This window comes from Notechis scutatus, chromosome 7, assembly GCF_049901735.1.
Source record: "Notechis scutatus isolate UNSWTSFEM ecotype Mainland chromosome 7, rNotScu1.2, whole genome shotgun sequence".
Taxonomy (NCBI): Eukaryota; Metazoa; Chordata; class Lepidosauria; order Squamata; family Elapidae; genus Notechis; species Notechis scutatus.
In genome coordinates, this window is record NC_142015.1 from 507,219 (window position 1) to 531,379 (window position 24,161).

The following is a 24,161-nucleotide window of genomic DNA, read 5'->3' on the forward strand; positions in this document are numbered from 1 at the left end:
CGCTCGGGCATCGCGAGGCGGCCCCGGCTGACGGACGGCGGAGGCGCCGGGGGAGCAGGCGGGCGCGGGCCGGAGCCGCTCGGCTGGGGAGGACGGCCTGGGCCGTGGATCGCGCCTGCGCTCTGCAGCCTGGGCGCCGTGAGGGGCTGCGCGTGGCTCCCCTTCGGCCAAGGGAACGTTGGGACGCGGGGGGCCCGGGAAGGAGCGTCCCCCGCGGATCCAAGCCGGCTCTTCTGCAGGGACGGGCTTGCACCGTAGGGAGCTCGAGGTCCCTCCTTCCCTTCCCGCCCGCCCGAATAAGGTCGGCTGGGGGCAGAGGGAGGGCTGCCCACCTCCAGAGCTCCTGGAGCCGAGCCGGGGCCGCTGCTGCTTTCAAGCGCGGCTGTGCGCGACACCCGGTCCGAATGTGCGGAAAGGTGGTTGGTTCATGCATGCAGTTTCTTCAGCCACCCAACTCAACCAGGGACGGGGGGGCCTTACGACCCTAGCACTGATCAGTTGATCCTGCATCTGTTCTGCCAGAAGATTCCGGGGTTTTAGATGCCATTAGCGATGTCTGGGTATCCTTCACAGGCCAATCCCTAAAATAGTTTGCTTTTTTGTAGCTTAATGTTGTGTGTTCCTGAATAGGGTTATTTCCCAAAACTACACAAGAATGTAAATGCAAGTCCTTTTTAAAGAAGCAGAGTTCAATTCTGGATCTTCCGGCTCCTCCTGAATTGTTAACTGTCTCCAGAGTCTTATGCCGAGGCAGGAAGAACATGGACAACAGGGCCTCCTCCAACGATGTTTAGTCAACAAAGGGGTCAGGTAAGTTTTCACGGAACTATGCAAGCATTCAGAACAAATTCCTGCACCAAAGAACCATGATGGAAAAGCAGGTTCTAGGTCTTTATTTACAGCCCTGTGCTACATTTCTGAGAACCTTTCCTGGCAGGAAGAGGGCAAGGCAACGGCCCCCAAGAGAGATGCTTCTTCCCATCCTCCCCACCACGATCTCTGGATCATCCCAGCACGTTCTTCTGGCTGAAAGGTCCTTCTGGCTGATCTACCAAAAAGCTGCAAATCTAGGCAAGGGAGCAGCTCCCTTCAATAACCGATTCACCAGCGGACGTCTCTACCCTCAGCATCCCCCAAGACCCTGAGAAATTGGGAAAGGCAGCTGGTAACATCCTGCCACCTTCTTTGCCTGGGTTTTGTTGTCCAAGCAAACAGCAGGCCCACTTGGATATTCACAAGAGTCGGAGGGAAACGCAGACCACTACCATACAGAGCCAGCCAGCAAGTCTGGGCTGCAAGCATTTGCCCCACTTTCCTTTGGGGCAGACCTGTCAACAGATGGACTTGCTCCCTTCTGCCGCCGCTCCCGATGGTACCCTGGAGCAGCTGAAGGGGACCCTCCACACAGGGCCCAGCACCGTTTCCCCTAAAGCATTTCTCAACGCCTGCAGTGGCTCTCAGCGCTTCACCCGCCGCTTCTCCAATTCCTCCTGTACTCGTTGCCGAAGGGCCTGGTGCAAAGCTGGCTCCAGCTGATTTTGGGCACTGACCTTCTCCACCACTTCTTCGGGGTCATTGTCCTGTGCCAAGAAGCCAAAGGGTCCATTAGGAAACACCCTGCTCAGATGACAAAGCGTAAGCAGCCCTTTGGGGATTATAAAGCACACTTTCACAAAGCTCCTAGGAGCTTAATGCATCCTTTTCAGTCTTTTTAGAAGTGAACAGTGGAAATGGATGGTTTTGTTACCAAGCCTCATTTGTGTAACCTTCAGGTTGTGTTAGTCACAGAAAAAGGGATACAGCTCCTTTCCTTTACTGCCAGCTTGCTGCTTTTAAAAGCAAGAACAATTTCAAAAGCCAAATACAGCAGTAGAATAATAAAAGCCTGATGGACAGTAAAAAAAATACGTTTACTGTCCGGAAATATATATACAGCAGCAGTGGAGCTAAATAATCAGTCCTGTCCAAATGCTTCCTAAAACAACCAGGTCTTAGTTCAGTAACGATGCAATGCAAGGAGCAAAAGCCGGCTGGGCTGGAGGCTGACCTGGCCGGGGAGCGTCCGGAGGGCAGGACAAGGCCCCCCCAGGCCCCAAGCACCCCACCCGGGGGTCCCGCGCAGGAGGCCGGGGCGCTTCGGGCGAGGCCGCGCGAGGGGAACCGGGCAGCCCCGAAGACGCCGCCGCCCCTCCTTCTCGCCCGCCTACCTGGTAGACCACCACCGAGGTCACCTGGCCGCCGTCGGCCTCGTACTCCAGGCAGAAGAGGGCCGGGCCGAGGGGGCGCCGCTCGCGGCTGCTGGAGCTGCTCCCGCTCGAGGCCTCCGACTCGCCCTCCGCGCCGCCCCCGCCGCCGCCCGCGGGGGCCTCCTCCTCCGGCTGAGCCTGCAAGGCAGAGAAGGTGGCAGAGGGGCTCGGCCGGGAGCCCCGCCCGCCCTCGCCCTCCGCCCGGGCGGCCCGGACTCACCTCGGCGGCCGGCGCGGTAGACCTGCTGGTCGGGCCTGCGGGGCCGGGGGCGCGGGTGAGCCTCCGCCGCAGCTGCTCCTTGGCCAGCTTCACCTGCCGGTCGTAGTCGTCCCTGCGGGGAGGGAAGAGCCGGTGGGAGCAGCCCCGCCCCCGCCCCCTCCGGCGGCTCAGCGCCCCCGCCCCCGCGAGCCCCCGCCCCGCCCCACCTGGCGATCTGGTTGCGCCGGATGTGCCGCACGAAGCCGTGGCTCATGTCCAGCCGCCCGCCCGGGTGGCAGCGCCCCGCGTCCATCGGCCCCGCTCCGGCAGCCCCCGCCCCCGCCTCCCCGCACACGCGCCCGGAAACGGGCTCGGCCGGGGCTGCAAGGCTGCGGGGCGCCGGCAGGGAGCGCCCGCGAGCCCCTCGTGACGGCATCAGGGCGCGCCGGGCGGCGTCTTGGCGCCGGCGGAGATGGCGGCGCGCGTCAAGCGGGAGCCCCGCAGCCCCCAGCCGTGGCCCGGCTGCCCGACGGCGGCGCCTCGCGGAGCGGTGGGCTGGGCGCGGGTGAAGCGGGAGCCCGCCGAGGAGGTCGCCATCAAGCAGGAGCCCGACGAGCCGGAGGAGGAGGAGGAGGAGGACGGCGACGCGGAGCCCACAGGTTGCGAGCACGGAGGAGGCCGCCGCCCCCTCCCCGTTTCTCTTCCCCCGCGCCGGCCTCCTCGGCGCCCCCTTCCAGGGCCGGTTTAGGGCGCGATTCTACTGGCGCTGGGGCCGCTCGGGACCCCCCGCTTCCTGGAGGGGCCCCTGAGGCGGCCAATGGTGGGCGGGGGCCGATCTCCTCCCGGCCGCAAGCAGAGACTCCGGGGCGGCGGTTTCCTTCCTCCCGGGGAGATGGCGGCATAGACGTTTAATAAAGGAAAAGACACAATTCGTCCCACTGAAGGACGTGAGATCCCAGCAACTTGCTGTCTTCAATGTTTATTCCGATCTTCGTAGCAAACGTTTCTGGTCCATTTCCCTCTTTCAGTGAAGTACGGGCGATTTGACCCAGAAGACCGCCGGAGCAGGCATTGTCCCTACCTGGACACCATAAACAAGTCAGTGGCAAAAGGAAACTGTATTTGGGGGTGGGGTGGGGGGTCATCAGTGAATGAACAGCTAGAAAAAAAGAGTCAGGCGGAGACTGAAGAAACCCGCCAGGAAACGCTTCGTAGGACCAGCCGTTGGTGTCCCACCTGAAGCCGCCTCTGGCAAGAAGTTTCCCTAGCAAGCAATTCCCGTGGAGGCCTGGGAGGTGCCGCTTGATGCATGATGAAGAAAAACACTCCGTCCCCGTCCCCCGTTCCCCCCCCCCTTCCCCGAGAGTGGCAAGAGGCCTTGAGAGCAGCACCAGTTTATGGCATACCAGGATTATATACAGAACCTGATGCTTAATATTATTTCCAGTTTTTGTTTTAAGAAAAAAGGTCCTTGGGAGAAAAATCTCTAGTTTTCATCTCACAGCTATAAATCTTTCCTCCTAAATCTTTAGCAGAAAAACAATGTTTTATTGCATGAAATACTAAGATGAGACTGGAAAGGTCATCACTAATTTAAAAGTAGCAGATCCGCCACCATGAGGAGGGGGGTAGGGGGGTTATTTTGTTCCTCTGCATCCACTATCGGGTCCTAGAGTTTCCCTCTATTGCATTATTTGCATATCCTAACATCACTGGCACGATGTTGATGCTTGTGTTAAGGATCCTGTCTTGTGCCACTGCAGGAGCGTCCTGGATTTTGACTTTGAGAAGCTGTGTTCGATCTCACTCTCACATATCAACGTCTATGCCTGTTTGGTGTGTGGGAAGTACTTCCAGGGTAAGCCTGTTTCAGTCCCTTTTGCCTCTCACTTGGTCGTTGGCGAGGGAACACACACGTGTGATTCTTGGTCAGCCTAGGAGAAAAATGTGTGTGCAAAATACCTGGGGGGGGGTTCTTGCCTCACCTTGATGGGCTTAATCTCGAGCAGGTCTTACAGCTGATCTCTGGCATACGTAATAGGCATGAGTGAGAGATCAGCCCTTGAAACGCAGCTTCTCCCATCCTTTCCCAGAAGGGCTGGCAGACCATAATGTTGTGGGGCGATCAGCAGCAGGTCTTGGCTGGCTGACAGTAACAACTGATTCCCACCCTCACCCTCCAAAGACATGACTCCCTCCCTCCCTGCTTGTGATGCTCTGCCTCCTGTCTTCTCCACAGGTCGTGGCTTGAAGTCCCATGCTTACATCCACAGCGTCCAGTTCAGTCATCATGTGTTCCTCAACCTTCACACCTTGAAGTTTTATTGCCTGCCAGACAACTATGAGATTATTGACTCTTCTCTTGAGGATATCACTGTAGGTGGCTTTCTGGTGAAGGGTGGAGGGGAGAGGTGGGAATACCCAGCTCAGCTCAGCTCATAATATTTAAAACGTCCCTTCTCAGAGTTTCACCCCACCATCCGTTGCTTCAGAAATGCAGCAGAGGGGACGTTTTTAGCCACTCTCCAAACCATTTCCAGGGTTGTGTGGCCTGGGCTAAGGCCTCCAGCAAGGCGTCTCCTCTCTTGCTTCTCCTCTCCCCTTATCCAGTATGTCCTGAAGCCAACCTTCGCCAAGCAGCACATCAGCAATTTGGACAGGCAGGCCAAACTCTCACGCGCCTATGATGGCACCACGTACCTGCCGGGCATTGTGGGATTGAACAACATCAAGGCCAACGACTACGCCAACGCGGTTCTCCAGGTACGGTGCCGTCTCTGGAGTGGAGAAGAGTCGGAAACTCCACTGCAGCCCCCCCCCCATAGCGCAATGCAGGTAGGCCTTGTTTAGCAACTGCCTCGTTTAAGGACCATTCGCAGTTAAGGTGGTGATGAAAAAGTCACTTTACTCACATGTGTGACCTTGACAGGTCTGGAAAACCAAGGAAGGCTGAAGGAAAGTCATGAGCACAGCTGTGCCTCACTCAGAAGCCACTTTGCTTAAAAGAATCACAGAGTTGGAAGGGACCTTGGAGGTCTTCTAGTCCAACCCCCTGCCCAAGCAGGAGACCTTACGCCCTTTCAGACAAAGGGCCGTCCAGGCTCTTAGAAATACCATGCCTGTTTTGTCACTGGTTGTACTTATTTATTTGTTACGTTTCTTGGCCTCCTGCCTCTCTGTGGGGCTACCCTAGACAGCTTACGAGAATCCAAGGGGAAGGGGAGACAGCACACAAACCAGCAGCAGGGTGACGAAAGACGGGGGAGCAGAGTGGGGGTGGGGCCTCCCATGGAGCCAGCGGTCTCCCCCAGCGTGGAACTCCCCCGGGTGCCCAGGCTCCACTGTGGCCTCCTCCTTGTGTGCGTCGTGCAGGCGTTGTCCAATGTGCCCCCCCTGCGGAACTACTTTCTGGAGGAGGAGAATTACAAGCACATCCGGCGCCCCCCAGGGGACATCATGTTCCTGCTGGTCCAGCGGTTTGGGGAGCTCATGAGGAAGCTGTGGAACCCCCGGAACTTCAAGGCCCACGTCTCCCCCCACGAGATGCTGCAGGCCGTGGTTCTGTGCAGCAAGAAGAACTTCCAGATCACCAAGCAAGGTAAAAGCGCCGGAAGGCTCTTACGCGGGTGCCGAAAAGAACAGGCCGGAAGTGGCCGTGGGGATCGCTCGGCCTCGGTGGAGCCCTGAACCCGGCCCTCTGGTCACAGCGAGCCCATCGCCCTGGTGCCCCTCACCCCGGAGCATCCCCCAGCCGGATGCCTGGAGAGGAGACGGGGAGTGGGGAACAGGACTCCTCCCTGGAGCAGGAGCCCCTCCGGAAAGGGTTTCCGCCTGGCATGGCGCCCTGCGGGAGGCAGGGGAAGTCCCGCTTTCCTCAGGGAGCCTGGAGCGAAGCTTCCGTGGTGCTCAGGGGACCCTCCCTTCCTTTGCTGGCCGCCTCTCCCTTTGCAGGTGACGGCGTGGACTTTCTTTCCTGGTTCCTGAATGCCCTGCACTCTGCTCTCGGGGGCACAAAGAAGAAGAAGAAGAGTAAGCGGGAGGCCTTGGTGCCTCTGATAGGTCCCCGAACCTTTTGCAAGGCCACCTAGCCCTCCTCCAAAGCAGCTTCCGGGAGTAGTCGTGGTCCTCTTAGCGGAGGGAAGGGATCCTCTCAGCGCTGCCCCAGAGAGGATCTGCCTTCAGCTAGGTTGAAAGACGCTTTCTGGTGCAGGGATGACCAAGGAATCCCACAGTAGGTCTGGGGGTGGCTGCACAAACCCCCCTTGGTGCATCTGGAGCTTTCCGGGGCTGCTGCCTTGTCCCCCCACCTCCAAGGCCAAGGGGGAAGAACTCTTAGCTGGTGCTTCTTGAGGCAGAAGAACCACCACGTGGTCCATCCCCAGCCCTTGCTGGCCAGGAGTCTCAGCCAGCTCCTCCTGGGAGAGACGAGCCAGCATCGCCCACCACTTGCTCCTCTCCGTTTCGCCATGCAGCACACAACCCCTCCGGAGCCCTGGCTGCTTTTCAGTCGCTCCTCTCTTCCCCTCCTGCCAGCTCCCCAGGCAGACTTTCTCTGAACCGATCGATCATATTGATTTGTAATGTGCAACGTCAGCCTTTCCACACCAGGGCCTCTCTCCAGCGCACCCTGCCTGAGCCTCGTCTAGGACCCCCTTGCTGGGCCTCGGGCAGAGCCGCCTTTGGGGAGCTTCTGGCAACTGGGGAACACCCCCTACTTCTCTCTCTCGCTCCCGTAGCAAAGAGAGGCGTTTGCACTTTTTAAAAAAAGGCTCTGTAGTCAGTGTTGAAAGCCTGTGGATTAAAAGGGTGGACTGTAATAGGGCTGGGGATGAGTTGTGTCCTCTTCGGCTCTCTCCCCTCTTGCCTGCAGCCATCGTAACCGAGGTCTTCCAAGGCTCCATGCGGATATTCACCAAGAAACTGCCACACCCCGACCTGGTGAGTTGGGGCCTCGTGGCCTTTTTTGCCCAGGGGCAGAAGCCGTGAAGTGGGGAAAGAAAAAATGCTGACCCTGGCTAGGATCCTTGAACGAGGACCTCGGCTATCCATGGGCACGCTTGGGCCCTTGACCACTCAAAGGCCCTTTGGCCGGTCCAGCCCCCCAATCCCTTCAGGTGCCTCTGGGGCAGTCCCGGGTGTTTGCTTATTTGGCTCACGGTGTTGCTCTGCTTCAGCCTGCAGAAGAAAAGGAGCAGCTGCTCCAGAACGACGAGTACCAGGAAAAAATGGTGGAGTCCACTTTCATGTACCTGACCCTGGACCTGCCCACTGCCCCCCTCTACAAGGACGAGAAGGAGCAGCTCATCATCCCCCAAGTCCCGCTCTTCAACATACTGGCCAAGTTTAATGGGATCATGGAAAAGGCAAGTGCTCTGCCCACCCAGAGCCCCTTCCCTGGCAGGCAGCCCCAGCTGCCTCGGCTGCCTTAGGCTTCATGGCTGGGTGGGAAGGGCCTCCTCCTCTTCCTCCTCCTCCTCCTCCTCCTCCTCCACAGGGAGCCGCCTCGTCCATGCAGGCAGGGAGATCCAGGGGCTGAAGTTCCTTTGCTGGGGGGAGGAAGCAACCTTTCCTCCTCAGAGGGGAAGGGAGCAGGGGAGCGGAAGGCCCCCCTGTGCACTGCCTGCCCCAACGGCTGCGTGTGGCCCCCATCTGTCCTGAAGGGGGCACGGGCTGGGCTGGAGGGGGCAGCCCTAAAGGCACCCTGGGCTGGGCCCCTCCCCCCATCATGGGTTCCTGGCATACGAGACAATAAACGGCTGGGTTGAAAAGGGTCATAAGCTGGAGAGGAAGCAGCTGCGGCTTATGTTTGGCAGCTACAAGCCCTGATGCTGCTTGTGGGGCATAAATCAACTAAGGGAAACCGTTGCACTTGAACCAAAGCCGCCCTGGCTTCCCTGGGAAAGTGGGGGAAAAAAGCCTTTTTGCCCTCCAGGAATACAAGACCTACAAAGAGAACTTCCTGAAGCGCTTCCAGCTCACCAAGCTGCCTCCTTACCTTATTTTCTGCATCAAGAGGTTCACCAAGAACAACTTCTTTGTGGAGAAGAACCCCACCATTGTCAACTTCCCCATCACGTACGTATGGCCCCTCCCCAGGAGCAAACGGCAGTTTAAAAGGCCAGGTGGGGGCCAGACTCGGAGCCACGCGGATCAGTCCTGAGGGCTGAACGGGGCAGGAAGGGTCAGCAGGGGGCCAGGCTCCTCCTGGGGAACTCCAGGAATTTCAGAGGGGAAATGGATTTCTTCTCCTCTTCCCCCCGAGACCCTCCTTTGTGTCGGTGCCCTACCCCGCTTAACAGCGCCTGGCCCCTGAAGCCCATGGCCCTTCTCTGGGGGCCTGTGAGCCTTGGCAGGGGGGAGATGCGGCCCTCGGAGCCTCAGTGGCGACTTTCCTGCTGTAGGAACGTGGACCTGCGGGAATACCTCTCCGAGGAGGTGCAGGCCGTGCACAAGAACACCGTCTACGACCTCGTCGCCAACATCGTGCACGACGGCAAACCTACCGAAGGGGCCTACCGGATCCATGTGTTGCATCATGTGAGTGCTTGGCCTCCCCTCCCTAAGGATCGCCCTGGGCACGCAGTCACCCCGGGGCCTCCCTCTCCTCCTCCTCCTTGGGCCACAACCTCTGACTGGGAGGGGACTCTTGCAGGGCACCGGCAAGTGGTACGAGCTGCAGGACCTGCAGGTGACCGACATTCTGCCCCAGATGATCACGCTGTCTGAGGCCTACATCCAGGTGAGTCTCGCCTTTCTCCAGCCGCCCAACTGAACACGGCCGGGCGAGGAGTGGGCCCTCCCCTCCTCATGCGAGGGCACTTTGTCCCCATAGATCTGGAAAAGGAGAGACGGCCAAGAGGAGAGGCCCCAGCAAGGGACGTGAAGGAGGAGCTGTGAGCGGCAGAGGCTGGTCGCTGCCTGGGTGGTTCGTGGGCGCCTGGAGGGTCCTTGTTGGCCCAGCAAGCGGCTCCTCTGGGCACCAGAAGCGCCACCCTGCTTCACCCTCCGTGGGGGGGTCGTCTTGCGGGGAGATGGGCATTAAACGTGCGTGCTGGTTTCCCCCCCCCAACCCGGCTGTTTTCCTGCTCTTCTCCCCCCCCCCCCCAGGGAAGGCCTGGTTCAAAGGAGGCAGCACCCCACCCGCAGGGGGTTTGGGCGAGAGACGCACTCACCGTGTTTAGGTGCTGCTTGTGCTCATCAGGGAAGAAGCCCTCAGTGGGAAGATAACGCTTGAGCAGGGGGGAATCTAAACTGCAGCACAACGGAGCAGTTGACCACCTAGAAAGAGCCTCTTCTTCCCCAGGGCAGGGAGGCCTTCTGGGGTGGGGGGTGGGGGGCAATTGTAAATTGTGACCTATCAGGAAAAGAATACATTCCAATTGGAAGACCCAGCCTGGTTGCTTGTTGTTCTCTGTTGGCGTTCTCTCCCTGAAGGACTCTCTATCTCTAAGGATGCCTGAAGGGTGAAGTCCGGGGGAATTGCATCAAGAGGCCAGCATTTCTAAGGTTGGAGGAGGAGAGGGCTGTCAATCAAAGAAAGCGGCAGAGGAGCGGGTGCAGAGTTCCAGCATCTCTGAGGGAGACGTTCCTATTTTTCATTACCATTTTCAGTGCGGGCTCTGCTGTTCTTGCTTCATCTCCACGGTTCAGTCGTCCCTTTTTCTTGATAATCTGACCGAGGGGACCGTTCCTTGGTTGTGTGCTGGGATGTTTGGCAGGACTGAAGCCCGAAGGCAGAACGTGTTTGACCCCAGGAAAGGACAGCGGCTCCTTTGAGGAGTCCGAGTGGGTTTGGCTTCCAAATGATTCTGAGCCACTGCAGGGCCACCCTGTTGACTTCCCTCCTCTCCCAAAATGTTCCTAATGGTAACTTGGTGGGATTTGTTAGGGTGGAAAAAAGCCTCAAGAATTCTCCAGTGATAAAAGGAAAGTACAGATGGTCTTCAACCCCAGGTTTTGTCCTGCCCTCTTATCGCATGATCTACCTACAAGTGCCCAAGGAAAACACTTCACCCGTGTGATCTGGAGGTTGATTTTAATAGTTGAGATTATTTCCTTCATCATCAGTCAAGGGGGGAAAAGCTGGGCCCTCCTTGCTCGGTTACAACCACACGTGGTCCTGGCAGTGCTGTATGGCCTGGAGGAGGATGGGAGAGAGAGAAATTGGATCCTGGCCCCAAACGAGGGATCCCTCTCCTTAGGATGAGCCCCCGGGGCCTTCTGGGATGAGGATCCTAGCACCTAAATTACGGTAATTTGAAATCCCTCCTTTTGGGCTCACGCTGGTTCCCAATTGGGTCTCTGTTGACTTGCTGGCAGCTGCTGGCTGTGCAGTGGCCGGAGAGACGCCAGAGGAGAAAGGCCCAGTCCTCACCTCACACTGCTTGGCGGCACTCAAGCTGGAGCACCAGTAAGTGGGTCCCTGGGCACAAGGAGTGGCCCTCGGCAAAAGCTGCTCAGCTGTGCAGGCCCCCAGTTCCTGCGGGGGGGACAAGAGGGAAGAGAGACCCGTTTGGGTGACCTCAGGGAGGAGGGCCAGGAAGTGGAAACCGTCTGACTTCACTGGGTCCCCCTTCTTGGGTTTGCAAGTCACCCAGGTGTCTTAAGGCTGCCCCGTTCTCCTTGAGCTGGCCCATTGGCAGGCCGCTCTCTGCAAGTGGGTCAGTCCTGTTTCGTTAATCTGAAGCGGCAGAAAAGGGAACAGCAGCGCTCGGATTAAATGCCGGTTTCTTTTAAAACCTGGGAAAAGCGGGTCCCCCAAACAGCAATGCTTGCAAGATCCCTTTGGACCCGAACAGACAGTTCTTAATCCCTTTTTGTTCTTGCCGTGAATCACAGAGAGATCTTCCCATCTGCGCCCTTTCCCTCTGCCTCTGCTCCCCCGGTCTAGAATAGATGGCTTGGCTTGTAAACGCCTGTCCGGGTGTCTCCCCGGGGGGCACAGGGCCTGTGTTTTAGCCCCAGCTGCTCTGCCTCTGAGTTGGAATGGCAGCCCTCAGTTGGCTGTCCTTGAAAGGGTCTCCCCGCTCTTCCTACCTGGCAGATCGTTTGGGGGTCCCACGGCTTCATCAGCAGTGCGGAGAGCTTTGGCTGGTGCTGGTAGATGAAGTGGTGGCACTGCAAAAGGAGAGGGGCAGGTGGGGAGACAGACACGCATCTTCCGGGCCGTCCCCAAGCCCACCACCTCATCAGGGGCAGCGCAGGGGAAAGGCATGAGGGCCAAGGCCAAAGAGTGGACCCCTCTGGCTGCTCCGAATTCTCTCCCTGAATGTCTAAGGACTTTCCCAAAGCTTTGGGAGCTCTGCCACTGCTGAATTGGGTCGAGGAGCTGGGAAAGGAGTCTCTCTGAAGCGACCCAACGGGCCAGGGGTGTCAAGCTCCCTTTCATTGAGGGCCGCATCAGGGTTGTGTTTGACCTTGGGGGGCAGTGGGGGTGGTGGTTGGGCGTGGCCAGATCCATTGTCTCCAGCGGAGGAAGGTGAGACCAGGGAGAGCACCAAACGCTTGCCCGCTGCTGACGGCCAAGTGCTAAGGCAGGACTTCCCTCCCTCCTTCTTCTTCCTTCCCCTCTTTCCTTGTTTTTCCTTCCTTCCCCTCTTCCCTTCTTTTTCTTTGTCTTTCCCCTTCTCCTTCTTGGATGCTCTCCTTTTCCTTTGCTTTGCTAGTCCTCTGCCAGCGAAAACGGACCCCGGGGAGCTTCTGAAAGTATCTTTTTGGAAAAGACGCAGCTATCATTAAAGCGGGGGGGTTCTGGGTTTTATGCAGACCTAGTGACAGGCACCAGAGTGTTAGTGGTTTGGGGGACACCTGGCCTTGGTACAAGCAAAGCCCCGTGTACTACTCCATATCCCATCATGTCTGCCTGGGTCACCCTTAAAAACCAAAGGTCCATTCTGCACTCCTGGGGAAGATGGCAGGGGAGCCTCACCTGAGGCCAGGAGGAAAAGGAAGGGCTGCAGGCGCTGGACAAGGCTGCCTCCACTGCCCGCCGGGTGCGGTTTGCCCTGAGGGATGCCGTCATTTGGCTGCTGATCAGGAGACACATCCGACACCCCTCGGCTGCAGCCGGCACCAGGCTCTCTGCAGAGGAGAAGCACAAAGGAGAAGGGAGGGAGGGGGTGGCGGCACCCCAAAGAATCCCTGCTTCCCTGGAGGGGCTTCAACTGCGGCCGCAGGTCCCCCTTTCTCAAAACTCTCCTGCATGGGAGGTTTTCCGCAGGCCTTGCAGGCGAGCAGGGGCTCTTCTCTGAAATACTCAGAGAAACAGATCCCACAGGGTGTCAGGGGGATCTAGCCAGGGCCTCCCAGCAGGTCTTCGCCTTGATATGGAGGACTGGCTCTTCTGCAGACCAGACCAGACCAGACCAGCACGCTTCTCCTGGCAGGCCTCTCCCCTTGGAGCAGCCTTGCCTTGCAGGAGACGTCCCTCCCAGCCCGCCCGTGTTTGCCCACAGCCTCCTCCCCACGTTGCCTGCTGGGCTGTCTGGCTGCCATCACCTGCCCTGGGGCAAGAGAGAAAGGTAGAGCCTCCTCAGCGCCTTCGTACCTGGGCCGCAGTTTTCCTCCGAGGCACACATGAGCATCATTCCACATATCAGGCGGGGGCCCAGCTTGCTCACAAGGGTGTCCACAATGATCACCGTGTATTTCTCCATCAGGCACTGGCACATGCCAGCCACAGCCCCTGGCAGGACGTAGCAGAGCTTGGACATGGCTTTGCCTATCGTGGCCTGGGGAAAGATGGGGGAGGTGAGCAGGGAGGGCAGCACACCCAACGCCCCAGCCCGGCCCTTTCCGGGAACATTTCCCTGCCGCTTGCTGTGCCGTGGGGCCACTCGCTCCAGGGCGCAGCCGCTGACCTGGCAGGCCGGGGGATGCCGTACCTTGGGGATGACAGACTCGGCCTTGCCGATAAACGTCTTGCACAACCAGCAGAGAGGCAGCGGGATGGGGAGCAGCAGCTCTCCAGGGGCCTCCTAGCAAAAGAAGAGCCGGTCACTCTCACGCCACGTGGAGCCTTTGCCCGAGAGGTCTGGAGCGGGACCCCCACAGCTGCCCAGGTGTTTCCTAGCAGCAGGAGCACAACCCAGCTCCTCACCACGTGGACCCCAAGGTGGAACCTGGCTCCTCCCCTCCACTCACCTGCCAGTGATCCACTGGGCCTCTCGGTCTTTGGAAAGGGTTTAAAGGAGAAGAATAAAGGTGCCCTGTTTTTCCAAGCCTCCGCTCCCCTTCCCTACGTTGTTGAGAAAGGAGCCCCCCCCCCCGAGAGCCCTTGGCATGGGGCTGTGGGCACTCGGAAGCCGCCTTTACCTGAGTGTGGCCACTGGGCAGGGTGGGCACCTGGCCATGCAGCTGTGGAAGGAGCCGCTCCAGCCCTCGGAGCAGCTGCATCAAGCCATCCTGGCTTCCCGGAAGGTCAGCTGGACAGGCACCCAGCTGGGTGCATATGATGCTGGGATCCTGATGGGGAGAGAGAGGGCGTGGCCTGCATAATGGGCAGCAGGGGCCTGAGTGGGATCTCTGGCATAAGCTCCACTGCGTTGTAGTTCAAGAGTCTTGCACACAAAAGCCTTTTCGGGGCAGCTCCAGGGGCTGCCGGAGGCTGCCCGGCCATCCCGGGAACCCCCAACCTAAACCATAGGTCTCTTGAGATAAGCCACCCATCCTCCCCGGCCCAGAGGCTGTTTTCCCTGTGAGACTGGAGGAAGAGGTTGCGATCCAGGCACCTGCCCATTCGCAAGGAGTAACAACTTACCAGTTTTTTTTCCAGGCTGGCAATTAAACGGGCATAGTAGTCCTTGACCAAGGCCTGGCACTGTGGGATAAGTGTCTGGAGTGGCAAATTGGTACACTCATCCTCCAAATACTTCAGGAGGGTTTTCTGTGAAGAGGTGAATTACATGGAGAGGATTGAGCAAGAGGGGCTGGGAGAGGCGGCCAGTTGGCTCAGCCCACAGCTTCAGAGTTAGAAAAGCATCGATGCAACGGAACCGCAGAACAGCACCAGAGCTGGAAGGGACGCCTCCCAGTCCAACCTGCTGCTCAAGAGGAGACCCTCCACCACTCTGGACAGGTGGCTGTTCAGCACCCGTACCGTCTGGAGGCAAGAAGAACAAATAAACGGCACACCTGAGAAGAATAGCAGGCACTCAAGCTCTGCTGTTCCGATCAAGCCATGGAAGTGGTAAGTGAAATGAATAGCTTTGTCACCTGAAAGGCGGATTCCTTGGCCATGCGCACCAGGATGGAGAGAAGTTGTTTGCAGTCTGCACACATGTCCTCCTGGAAGAAAAAGGGACTCCCCCTCAGAACCCCCAACTTCCCCAAGGCCTTCGCTCACCCACCCCGGAGCATTCCCTGCGCTCCAACCTGTTGGCTTCTGCGCCCTGGCAGTCAAGGAGGGCAGCGGATACCATTAGCCCTTTGAGGCCGTCCGTATGGCGATAGCTATGGTAAGATTCCCTTCACAGCCTCCTTCAAGACTATTTCTCCCCTCTCAGTCTCTGGCAAACTAGGGAGGGTCCCTTCAGGAGGTCTCTCGTGCTTCCCCCCACCCCAGCCCCACCTCAGGCCATGGCTGCGGATCTTGCTCCAGTCCCCCATCACAGTCCTTCCTGTATCCATGGATGGCAACAGCAGAACGGGTGGGGCGAGGGGCTCTTGGATCAATGTTACTAGGAAATTAAGATGTCTTTCAGGTAACAAGTGAGCTCTCCGTGAGGAATGTAGAGTCTGATCAGAACCGGTTCAAATTGCCAAGAACAGGGATCCTCTTTTAAGACTTAACCTTTAGTCACTTGCAAACTCTCTCTCCTGTGGGAAACACACCTCCTGAACACAAGGATGAATAGGAGGATGGTCACACTAAGGGTGTGAAGGGAGGCTATGAAACGTCACATGCTCCCTACTGATGCTATTGATGGTTCACAGATGCGTCAAATGATGCTAGCCAATGAAAGAACTCGTTACAAACCCAATCCCTTTGAACTGAATATACAGTAATTCTCCATCTTTTTAGGGGGGGCCCTTTCCTCTTTTGGGGGAGGTGCCCCTCCTTACTCCTTCCATAACAGAGATGTTTTTATCTGCATTTCCGGCTCTCGGGTGCCGTTTGGGCCGCCTGGAATAACAGATCTGCTGACCTTTACAGCTAACAACAAACCACAATACCTACATTGCTGCTTCTGTTCCAGACACTCTCGTTGCTGGCTTGATTCCACCCCGTCTGGACACAGTGATCCAAAGCACCACACTGGATAGCTGTCATTAAGTTGCTGCACCAGTAAGCTGCCCCCTTGGCACATTCATTCTGGATCTTGCTGGTGAGGACTGGGAAGGGAAGGAAGGGGAGGGTCAGGTTGCTATCGATCATACGCAGTCAGGACAGACGAAGCAGAATGCATGAAAAACAACTTTAGTCTGCCCTTCTGTTCAGGACAAATATGTATTATTTTTGTAACAATTCTCTAAAATAGGTTAAGTAGAAAGATGTTGATTGGCTCAAGGTTGCACAATTCATTTCATAGGAGATTAAGCTCCTCCTATTTCCCCCCCCCAACAGCCCCCCCCAGGTGGTCGGGTGGAGAGGGAGGGGGGCCAAATGTCACCCAGGCAGCGGCTTCTAACTGAGGGCCAGGACTTTCCTCCACTTTTGGGTCTCCCTCTGCCGGGGTGGCCGTGTGATGGTGCCCCTCCCCATCCGTGCCCCACTGCCCACCCCCCCTTGCTTACCCAGGCCTCCAGAGAGCAGGCTGAGCAGGATCAGGGGCCCCATGGTGCGCTGTCCAGCATACATCCCGGGGCTGGGACGGGGCCCTTTTTATTCTTCGCTGAGTGAGCGAGGGCAGCCAATGGAGGGGCTGATGGAGACGCATCGCCTCCTGGGCACCTCCCTGTCCACTCCCAGCCTAGGAGGGCGGCTGCCAGGCCCTCCAGGTGAGGCGTCTTCAGAGGACGTGGGTTTTGCAACTTGGGATGGGCGCTTCAGGTGGGGCCTCACCTGGGCCTCCCTTCCAGCGCCTGGGCTTCCCCAGCAGTGGCTTGCCCGAAACAGGGCCCGTTTGCCCCGACACCTCCAGGACGACCCAAGGATGAGGGGAGCTGGCAGATGCTGAGCCGACTCTCCCTCCACTGAGCCTGGGCACGTCCTGGAGTCCATCGCCCTGGTCTCTCCCGCACGTCGGTGTCTCCTGGTGTGCTACACACAGAACCGGTTCCTTAGCACATGCGCCACAGCTCAGCCGGGACCCCCAGGAAGGAGAGCCCCTCTTGGCCTTCCTGCAGGGCTGCAAACGTGCATTGAAAACTGCCACCTTCCCTCTGTTTACGTGTAATCAACATCACACGATGCAATTTTGTTGAAACAAGTGTAACTTTAAATACTGTATTCGCTATATGTAGAAAAAAAAGGCCCTCAACCCCTCCCCCCTGCAGTTTGGCTAAGGGAGCGAGGGGCTCCTAAGGCACCTCCCAACCAAGAGGCGGAGGGGCCGGGCCTCCATTTTGTGGCCAGGTGGGCCAAGGGTGGCTTTCGGTGGCAGGCCGGATTGCTTTGCAGTGTTGGGCCTGGCCTTCCTCTTCATTAAGTAGTGAGGCAACTCCTGACATGGGCTAAGCCCCTCTTAAGTGAAGTCCCCTTGACGTGGGCTTATGCAACTGAGCAAACACCTTGTGAATAGACCCGTTCATCTGTCCCCGGGTGGGGAACGAGAAGAGGGTTCTCCTTGAGAGAAGTGGAGGCCCTAGAGAAAGAGGCGCCCTCCTCTCACACAGAACTCTCTTCTTTACATTCCAGATCTTTCTTTTCGAAAATGCAGGAAATTAAGCAGTTCGCGTGAAGCAAAAAGAAAAACACAAGACTTTATGCATAGGGATGCTCCAGACGCACACAGTGCAGGAGAAAATGCCAAGGGGGGTGGGGAGGACAAACCATGACACAAGGGCTTAGTTTCTAAACATTTAGTTGCATCTGTGTGCTTGCATTTAAGTGAACAGTACCACAGGTGGTCTTTGGGTTGTGATGGCAAATGGGGCTGGGGGATTGCCTTTAAGGGATGCATTGCTTAGCTACCACAATCCCAGCCGTCTTAGGGGCTCTCATGATCCCACAGCATGTGCGTTGTGAAAGGGGATGTGGTCCCAGCTAAGGGAGGGGGGATGCTGTTGGGGGGGATTGCCAAAGGGAATCAGGGAGGCGGGGGGGGCGGAGGTCCAGTGCAGCCACATGCTGAGTTGGGGGAGGCCCAGCACCGGCTACGCCCAAGTGCAGGGGGGCCAAAGGATGGGGAGGGGGCTCAGCGGGGCAGGAGTGCAGGAAGATTTACCAGACTGACTTGTGACCTTTTCCTGCCGGCCCCCATTGATGCTGCTTGTGGGAAACTGGCAGGGGAGTGCGAGCGTCAGAAGGGCGAGCTGTTCATGGGACCGCAGGGGCATTACGGCAGCCAGGCTCCGCCGTCAGTCCCGCCTGTTTGGAGCGGACGTAACGTGGGTTGCTGAACAGGGAGGACCAGCTCAAGCCACCCAATGCAATGGGCACCCTGAGAATTGCTGAGGAATCCCTGCAACGCCCGCTGGACACAGTTGCGCGGATCTCTTCCCGTGGCAGCCCAGGGACGGAGCGGCTCCCTCAGAGACTTTGGCCCTGAGGAATTGCACGGGGGTCCCTTCCCCTCCTGGCCAGGGGAGGCTCCCGGGGGGTCCAGGCAGTGAGTGACCCTTCAGGGCAGGAGGGGCTGTTCCTGGCCCACTGAAGGAGGCCTTGGACCCACCCCACGTTACGGGACCCCCTAACCCTGCAGCCCCGCCTGCCCGGAGACCCCTCGGCCGGCCTCCCCTTCTGGGGGCGGGGGGCACTTCCGGGCAGGGGCTTCCAACCTGGGCCCAGAGTTCCCCAGCCAGCTCTGCTTAAGGGGGCCCCGGTCGGGAGCCCTGCTTCAGGGGGTCCTGGGCCAAACGGTCCTTTCAGGGACGGCGCGGGGGTCGCGCCTGCAGACGGGAAAGCGGGGCGGGGGTCCAAAGACACGCCCCCGCCCTCGCCAGCGATCCCGCTCGGCGCTCTCGCGAGACTCAACGTTGGACCCGGAAGCGCGGGCCCAGCCTGAGTTGGTCACGTGACAGGGAGAAGAGGGACTCGCGCCAGAAACCCCGCCCATCCACCGGCCGACCCGATTCAAAACAGAAGAAACCAGACCGGGTGGCGGCCCCGCCCCGATTGGTCGCCCGCGGCGGGGGCGGGGTTAAAGGCGGCCAATGGCAGCGCGCGCGGGCGGTTGGAGCGGCGGCGATGGTGGTCTGGGCGCTGAGCCGCGCCGTGCAGTGAGTCCCGCGGCGGGCGAGGGGGCGCGGCGGCCGGTCCCGGCGGGGCGGGGCGGGTCGGGTCAGGAGCAGCGGCTCCCGGGAAAACCGGTCCTCCGTTCCTCCCTCCGCCGGCCATGGCGCTGGACTCCCTGAAGGCCGCGACGCTGCGCTCCGGGCGGCGGGCTCTGCTGGCCCTCCTGGCCGGCGCCTACCGAGGCTGGCCGGCCTGCCTGACGCCGCCCTTCCGTTACAGGCTCCTGCTGGGGACGCTGTACCCGGCCTACGCCTCGTACAAGGCCGTGAGGAACAAGGACGTCCGGGAGTACGTGAGTGAGGGGAGCCCACGGGGGAGGAGGCGTGGGGGGGCTTCCCTCCTGCGGGCAGCGGCTCCCCCTCACCGGCCCTTCCTTTCCCGGCTCCCCGTCCCAGGTGCGGTGGATGATGTACTGGATCGTCTTCGCCCTCTTCATGGCCACCGAGACCGTCACGGACACCTTCATTTCCTGGTGGGTGGCTGCTGGGGGTGGGGTGGGGCTCACAGACACACACACCCAGAGACCCCCGACTGGGCCTGGAGGGCCGCTCAGAGCCCCCACCCCCACCCCTCCTGGTCCCTCGTCCTCCTGCCCTGGGGAGGGGCTCAGCCTTTTCTCCCCTTGGACTCTGGCTGGGACTCAAAGGGAGTTTCCTGTTTGGCTGGACCTGCCCTATTCCAGTTTTTTAACTTTTTTACAGAAACTGTGACAGTTCTATCATTCACCTTTTTAAACAATTTCCATTCCCTTTGTGCTCCCCTTTCAAGGTTTTCCCAATGTACACCTGAAGTAACCTTTTCCAGTAAATGAGGCTGGGGTGGGGGAGGAAAGTCAGCTTAGCTTAAATAAGCCACAGTTAATTGGGTTACCACCCTCTTAAATCCCAAGCCTTCATGTGTTCTTGCTTAATGTGGTGTGGCAATGCAGCCAGTGAACCTGCTGAGCAGAGCTGAAGGCATTTTAACCAGTTCTGAGCCGGTCTAGAGGAAACTTGGGTTGGCCCAGCCCTCCTTGCTTGTTAGGAAGAGTGGGGGGGGGATGGACCTTGTGGCTTATTAACTTGCTCTGGCTTTTCTTGTTTGGGAGGGGTCACTTGGTTGGACCAGGGCCAAAACAGCAACTTTAATTGCCAGCTGATTGAGGCGAGGAGCCAAAGGCGGTCACATAACTCTGGGATGCTGCAATCGGTCATAAGTGTGAACCAGTTGCCAAGTGCCCAGGTCACCATCACGGGACTGGGGGGATTGCTGAGATGGCCAGTTCTAACCACAATTCATTCCATGCTGTCGAAACCAGTCCCTGAACAAATGGTGGTAGGCCGAGAACTACCTATAATAGCTCAAAGGGCTGTTGGCAGACAGCAAATCTGCTCCCAGGGTTAGCAAAGGAGAGCTGGGATTGCTTTCCTTCCCTCATCATGTCTGGCTTTGCAGGAAAGGCTCCTTTCTAACCCCCACTTACCTCTGAAAACAGCCACCTAGCCAGACAGCCATTGCAGAAGTCAGCTGAGCCAACCTGTCGGGCACTGCTGGCTCCATGGAGGTCTGTTTGGTTGCAGGTTTCCCTTCTACTATGAGCTCAAAATGGCCTTTGTGGTATGGCTCCTGTCTCCTTACACAAAGGGCGCCAGCCTGTTGTACCGCAAGTTTGTGCATCCCACACTGTCCAGCAAAGAAAAGGTAATGATCTTCCTGTCCACAGGCCACTGGTTGGCAAGTGGACGGCCGGTGCCCATGGTCCTCCCCCTTTCTCCCTGTGAAAAATGCATTCCTGAGTGCACCTTTAAAGGGCTGTGGGCCTGCATGCAGTTACGCCAGCTTAGAACGTGCCGCCTGCATTTCACCAAGGCCCAAGAGGGAGTTGGAGTGGGAGGCGGCCTTTGGGAAGAACAGGTACAGGCAGCAGAAGATCTCAGGAGTGATAACGTGCATGGCAAGAAACGGGAGGGAGTGGCTTTTGGGGTGCCAGCCCTCCACCCCCCTGCCCCCTTTCCTGCAGCTGAGTGACAGGAGCGCTTCCTTATCCTGTTGCCAGGAGATGCCTGGGGAGAACCTGGAGGGGGTGGTTGCTTGGTGCCCTTCCTCTGATGCTGTCAATTGTGTGTGACTCCCTGCAGGAGATTGACCACTTCATCTGCCAAGCCAAAGAGCGGGGCTACGAGAGCCTTGTGAGCTTTGGGAAGAGGAGCATCAACGTGGCGGCCACAGCAGCTCTCCAGGTGGCTGCAAAAGTAACCTGCTGTTTCCTTTGCTCTGATCTCTTGGTGGGACTGGTCTGGAGGCAAGCTTGGGCCTGGCAGAGGGGACTGAGGAGAGGAGGTGCTGCCCACTGGTAGAGTCCCGTAACTAGGTGGAATTGGGCTGCTCCGTTTCCAGCTTGTACCACATGGGTAACTAATGTGCTTCCTCACCTTCTCCACTAAGTTTCCTCTCTAGCTTATGCTGGCTTCTCATGCGTCTAATTTGGGTGAAGTATTAGGCACTGGGTGCTGACGGGTGGCTCTTCCTCCTCTGAAAGGCTCTGATTTCCCACCCCTGAAGCAACCTTTCCCAATTCCCCAGTAAACCCCTCTTCCCCTCTTGTCTCCCGGTCAGGGCCAGGGTGCCCTGGCGGGTCGTTTACGCAGCTTCAGTATGCAGGATTTGCGCTCCATGCCGGAGACGGCCGTGGTGCATTATTCAGATCCCCTCTACCTGGAGGAACAGCAGCTGTGCCGGCGACCGATCGGTAAGGAAACTTTCATTGTGCAGCAAGATACAAAACCAGGGAGTGTTTTTGGAATTCTCCAAGGCTCAGGCGGCCTGGTAGACCCCCTCCGCCCCCAGCCTGGCATTCAGCCGCTTCGGAAGCTCAGCGTTGTGTGTCTTGGCATAGGACTTAGAATAACTTTATTGTGACTTTGAACGTACACTAATCGGCATTACATTAAAATGAAATTTCGTTGCACTGCACTCTCAAAGGTATCTCGTATCTTCTCTAGGCCAGATTAAAGGATCCTGCGGGGGTTTGTTCAGGCTATGCCACCAATTTTACTGGGGGGTGGGGGTGGGGGCAATCCCTTCTATCAAGTCAGGGGTGCTTTGTATCCAGAGATTGACAGGTTGCTGCTTTCTGAGCCTTCCTTCGGTCTGCATTGGCACAGGGCACAGGCCAGCCGTGCAGCAGCCGGATAGCGAGGAGGAGGAAGACTACTGGTCGGACTCTGAGCTGTCTGCCCCCTCCAGGGGCCGCCGCAAGGACCCTGCTCTTCCCAAGCCCTTGGCCAGGAGCCAAAGCCTCCGGCAGGGGAAGAAGCAGCATCTGCCTGGTAAGGAGGTAAGGAGGCTCCGGAGGGACCCACCCACTTGCTCCAGCCAGGAGGGGAAGGAGGCGGCCTGGCCTCTTCCTTCCCAACCCTCCTCGCCGCCTCCTTCTTTCCGCAGAGTTCTTCCCGGGGGCTCCGCAGTCGTTCCCGGAAGCAGGTGCCCCCCTGGACCAAGACCGCTAGGCTCCTGTGGGGGCCTGCTGGGCTGAGGTTCGGGGGTCCCGCCAGCTGCTCTTCTTTCCCTGCTGCTGCCGGAGCAGCCCAGCAAGTTGAGCCGTGGCTGAGGAAGGGGGTCCCGACCAGCCGCCCCCCAGGGCCTCTCCCCCGGGCTGCCCAAGGACCGACGGGGCGCCTGGACCGCTGCAACCTCGCCTTCGGCCCTGCCTGCGGCTGGCTCCGCTCGCCTGTCCCGCGGCGGCCGCTCGTCTCCCTGCGGGCCGCCGCCGCCTCCTCTTCCGCCTCCTCTTCCAATAAAGGATTTTTTGCTCTCCGGCCCGCCTGTCTCTTCGAAGGGGGGGAGGACGCGCCCGGGGGAGGCGGGGCTGCGGCGCAGGCGCGTTAACGGCCTCGGGATGGCGGCCGAGGAGCTGGAGGCGCTGCTCGGCGGGAAGGGCTGGCCGGTGCCCGCGGCGGGAGGCTGCGACCCGGGCGCCTCGGAGCCGGCGCGCCTGCGGGGGAACGTCTGCTACGTGGTGCTGGCGGTGCTGCTGAACGAGAAGGTCCGCGGAGGAGGCCCCCGCCCCGCCCTCCCCGGCGCCCGCGGGCCGCCCGTTGACGATCCCTTCTCTGTCCCCCAACACACCTGCCCCCCCGCGCAGGACGAGGTGCTGGTGATGCAGGAGGCCAAGGCGGAGTGCTACGGGAGCTGGTACCTGCCGGCCGGCCGCATGGAGCCCCGCGAGACCGTGGCGGAAGCCGTGCGGCGGGAGGTGCAGGAGGAGACGGGGCTGCAGTGCCGGCCGCTGACGCTGCTGGCGGTGGAGGAGCGGGGGCCCAGCTGGATCCGCTTCGTCTTCCTCGCCCGGCCCACCGGTGGGGGCGCCCGGCCCGGGATGCGGGGCGGAGGAGGGGGAGATCCGGCAGCTGAGACACCGGCCCTCCTCCCGGCCGGGTGGGAGCGCTGAAGCCCCCGGTGGGGTTTCTTCACTTCTTCCCTCCCCTCCCGGGGCCGGTGACCCTCCAAGCAAGCGGCCCCTGGGAGCCCCGAAGCGGCTTCTCGCCCTTCTCCCTTTCCGATCGCCCCCTCCTCGGTTGAGCTGCGCTGCTGCAAAGCCGCCCTTGTGTGCCCCGGCCGGGCCGATCCCTGCCCGGTGCCCCTTCCTAGCTCCGGTCTTCCTTTCTCTAGGCGGGACCCTGAAGAGCCTCCAGCAGGCGGACGCCGAGTCCCTGCAGGCGCGGTGGTGGGACCGGGAGAGCCCCGCCCTGCCGCTCCGCTCGCGGGACATCCTGCCCTTAATGGACCTGGCCCTGCAGTACCGCGCCGGGCCCCGCCACCCGCCCGTCCTGCCCGTGGAGCTGCCGTGCGCCTCGGTCTGCCAGCGGTTCCTGCTCGCCTTCACCGGCGGCCGCGACGATTCCCTCTGGGTGCTCCTGGAGACCACGGGCGGGCCGCACCTCCCGCTGGCGACCAGCGGCCCGTCGGCTTCCAAGCCGGGCAAGAGGCTCGTGACGGCCCTTCCGCAGCTGCTGCAGAGGTGCGGGGCCCGGCCCGAGGTGGCCGTCCGCCTGCAGGGCCTGCTTGGGCTGCAGCACCTGGGCCGGGACCCGGGCCGGAGCGACGGCGTCTGCTTCAACGTGGTGGCCACGGTGGGAAGCGAGGGCTCCCAGGAGGAGCTGGCCCCGCCGGCCTTGCAGGAGCCGGCCTTCACCTGGTGGGAGGTGGAAGAGGCCGCGCTGAAAAGCCAGGTGCTCCAGAGGCTCCACGCGGCTGCCTTCCTCCCCATCTACAGTTAGTGCCTCAGAGATCCAGGTCGGCAGAGGGAGTGCATGGTACCATTCCCCCCCAGCCAAGCAGCCCAGGCAGCCTTTGGACCACTTGCAGCTGAACCAATAAACAACCGGCCTCTTTGCTCGTG

General features: G+C 59.5%; 5 protein-coding genes across 9 annotated transcripts; 3 read left to right on the forward strand and 2 right to left on the reverse strand.

The window, feature by feature from the left end:
• Positions 1–879: 879 nt before the first annotated feature.
• On the reverse strand, positions 880–2,881 carry C7H2orf68 (chromosome 7 C2orf68 homolog). The gene is made up of 4 exons (XM_026684786.2): positions 2,673–2,881; positions 2,467–2,578; positions 2,208–2,384; positions 880–1,580 (listed from the first exon to the last, which is right to left on the reverse strand). Exons 1-4 carry the CDS (start codon positions 2,879–2,881, stop codon positions 1,458–1,460), a joined length of 621 nt encoding a protein of 206 aa, XP_026540571.2. The 3' UTR covers positions 880–1,457.
• On the forward strand, positions 2,696–9,836 carry USP39 (ubiquitin specific peptidase 39). Its single transcript, XM_026684777.2, has 13 exons — positions 2,696–3,104; positions 3,474–3,543; positions 4,209–4,303; positions 4,685–4,821; positions 5,056–5,208; positions 5,818–6,043; positions 6,397–6,474; positions 7,316–7,383; positions 7,620–7,808; positions 8,378–8,520; positions 8,847–8,982; positions 9,098–9,184; positions 9,278–9,836. The coding sequence occupies exons 1-13, from the start codon at positions 2,918–2,920 to the stop codon at positions 9,326–9,328; spliced, it is 1,620 nt and encodes a 539-aa protein (XP_026540562.1). The 5' UTR covers positions 2,696–2,917; the 3' UTR covers positions 9,329–9,836.
• A 628-nt stretch (positions 9,837–10,464) lies between these two features.
• SFTPB (surfactant protein B) lies at positions 10,465–18,435 on the reverse strand. 3 transcript variants are annotated; one of them, XM_026684780.2, is made up of 11 exons: positions 16,180–18,435; positions 15,623–15,777; positions 14,659–14,730; positions 14,204–14,329; positions 13,759–13,908; positions 13,329–13,421; positions 12,992–13,175; positions 12,374–12,525; positions 11,482–11,562; positions 10,820–10,924; positions 10,465–10,582 (listed from the first exon to the last, which is right to left on the reverse strand). In XM_026684780.2, the coding sequence occupies exons 1-11, from the start codon at positions 16,241–16,243 to the stop codon at positions 10,547–10,549; spliced, it is 1,218 nt and encodes a 405-aa protein (XP_026540565.1). In that variant the 5' UTR covers positions 16,244–18,435; the 3' UTR covers positions 10,465–10,546. The 3 variants fall into 3 exon arrangements, with proteins under 3 accessions (XP_026540565.1, XP_026540563.1, XP_087825681.1); XM_026684778.2 differs by having other exon boundaries at positions 10,468–10,582; positions 17,772–18,435; XM_087969555.1 differs by lacking the exons at positions 15,623–15,777; positions 16,180–18,435 and adding an exon at positions 15,124–15,302 and having other exon boundaries at positions 10,468–10,582.
• A 160-nt stretch (positions 18,436–18,595) lies between these two features.
• LOC113423406 (receptor expression-enhancing protein 4) lies at positions 18,596–22,575 on the forward strand. 3 transcript variants are annotated; one of them, XM_087969559.1, is made up of 8 exons: positions 18,596–18,765; positions 19,001–19,073; positions 19,177–19,253; positions 20,341–20,461; positions 20,899–21,000; positions 21,377–21,509; positions 21,925–22,089; positions 22,205–22,575. In XM_087969559.1, the coding sequence occupies exons 1-8, from the start codon at positions 18,734–18,736 to the stop codon at positions 22,267–22,269; spliced, it is 768 nt and encodes a 255-aa protein (XP_087825685.1). In that variant the 5' UTR covers positions 18,596–18,733; the 3' UTR covers positions 22,270–22,575. The 3 variants fall into 3 exon arrangements, with proteins under 3 accessions (XP_087825685.1, XP_087825683.1, XP_087825684.1); XM_087969557.1 differs by lacking the exon at positions 18,596–18,765 and having other exon boundaries at positions 18,794–19,073; positions 20,899–21,012; positions 22,205–22,321; XM_087969558.1 differs by lacking the exon at positions 18,596–18,765 and having other exon boundaries at positions 18,798–19,073.
• A 41-nt stretch (positions 22,576–22,616) lies between these two features.
• On the forward strand, positions 22,617–24,154 carry NUDT18 (nudix hydrolase 18). Its single transcript, XM_026684790.2, has 3 exons — positions 22,617–22,805; positions 22,905–23,118; positions 23,432–24,154. The coding sequence occupies exons 1-3, from the start codon at positions 22,659–22,661 to the stop codon at positions 24,037–24,039; spliced, it is 969 nt and encodes a 322-aa protein (XP_026540575.1). The 5' UTR covers positions 22,617–22,658; the 3' UTR covers positions 24,040–24,154.
• Positions 24,155–24,161: the final 7 nt, after the last annotated feature.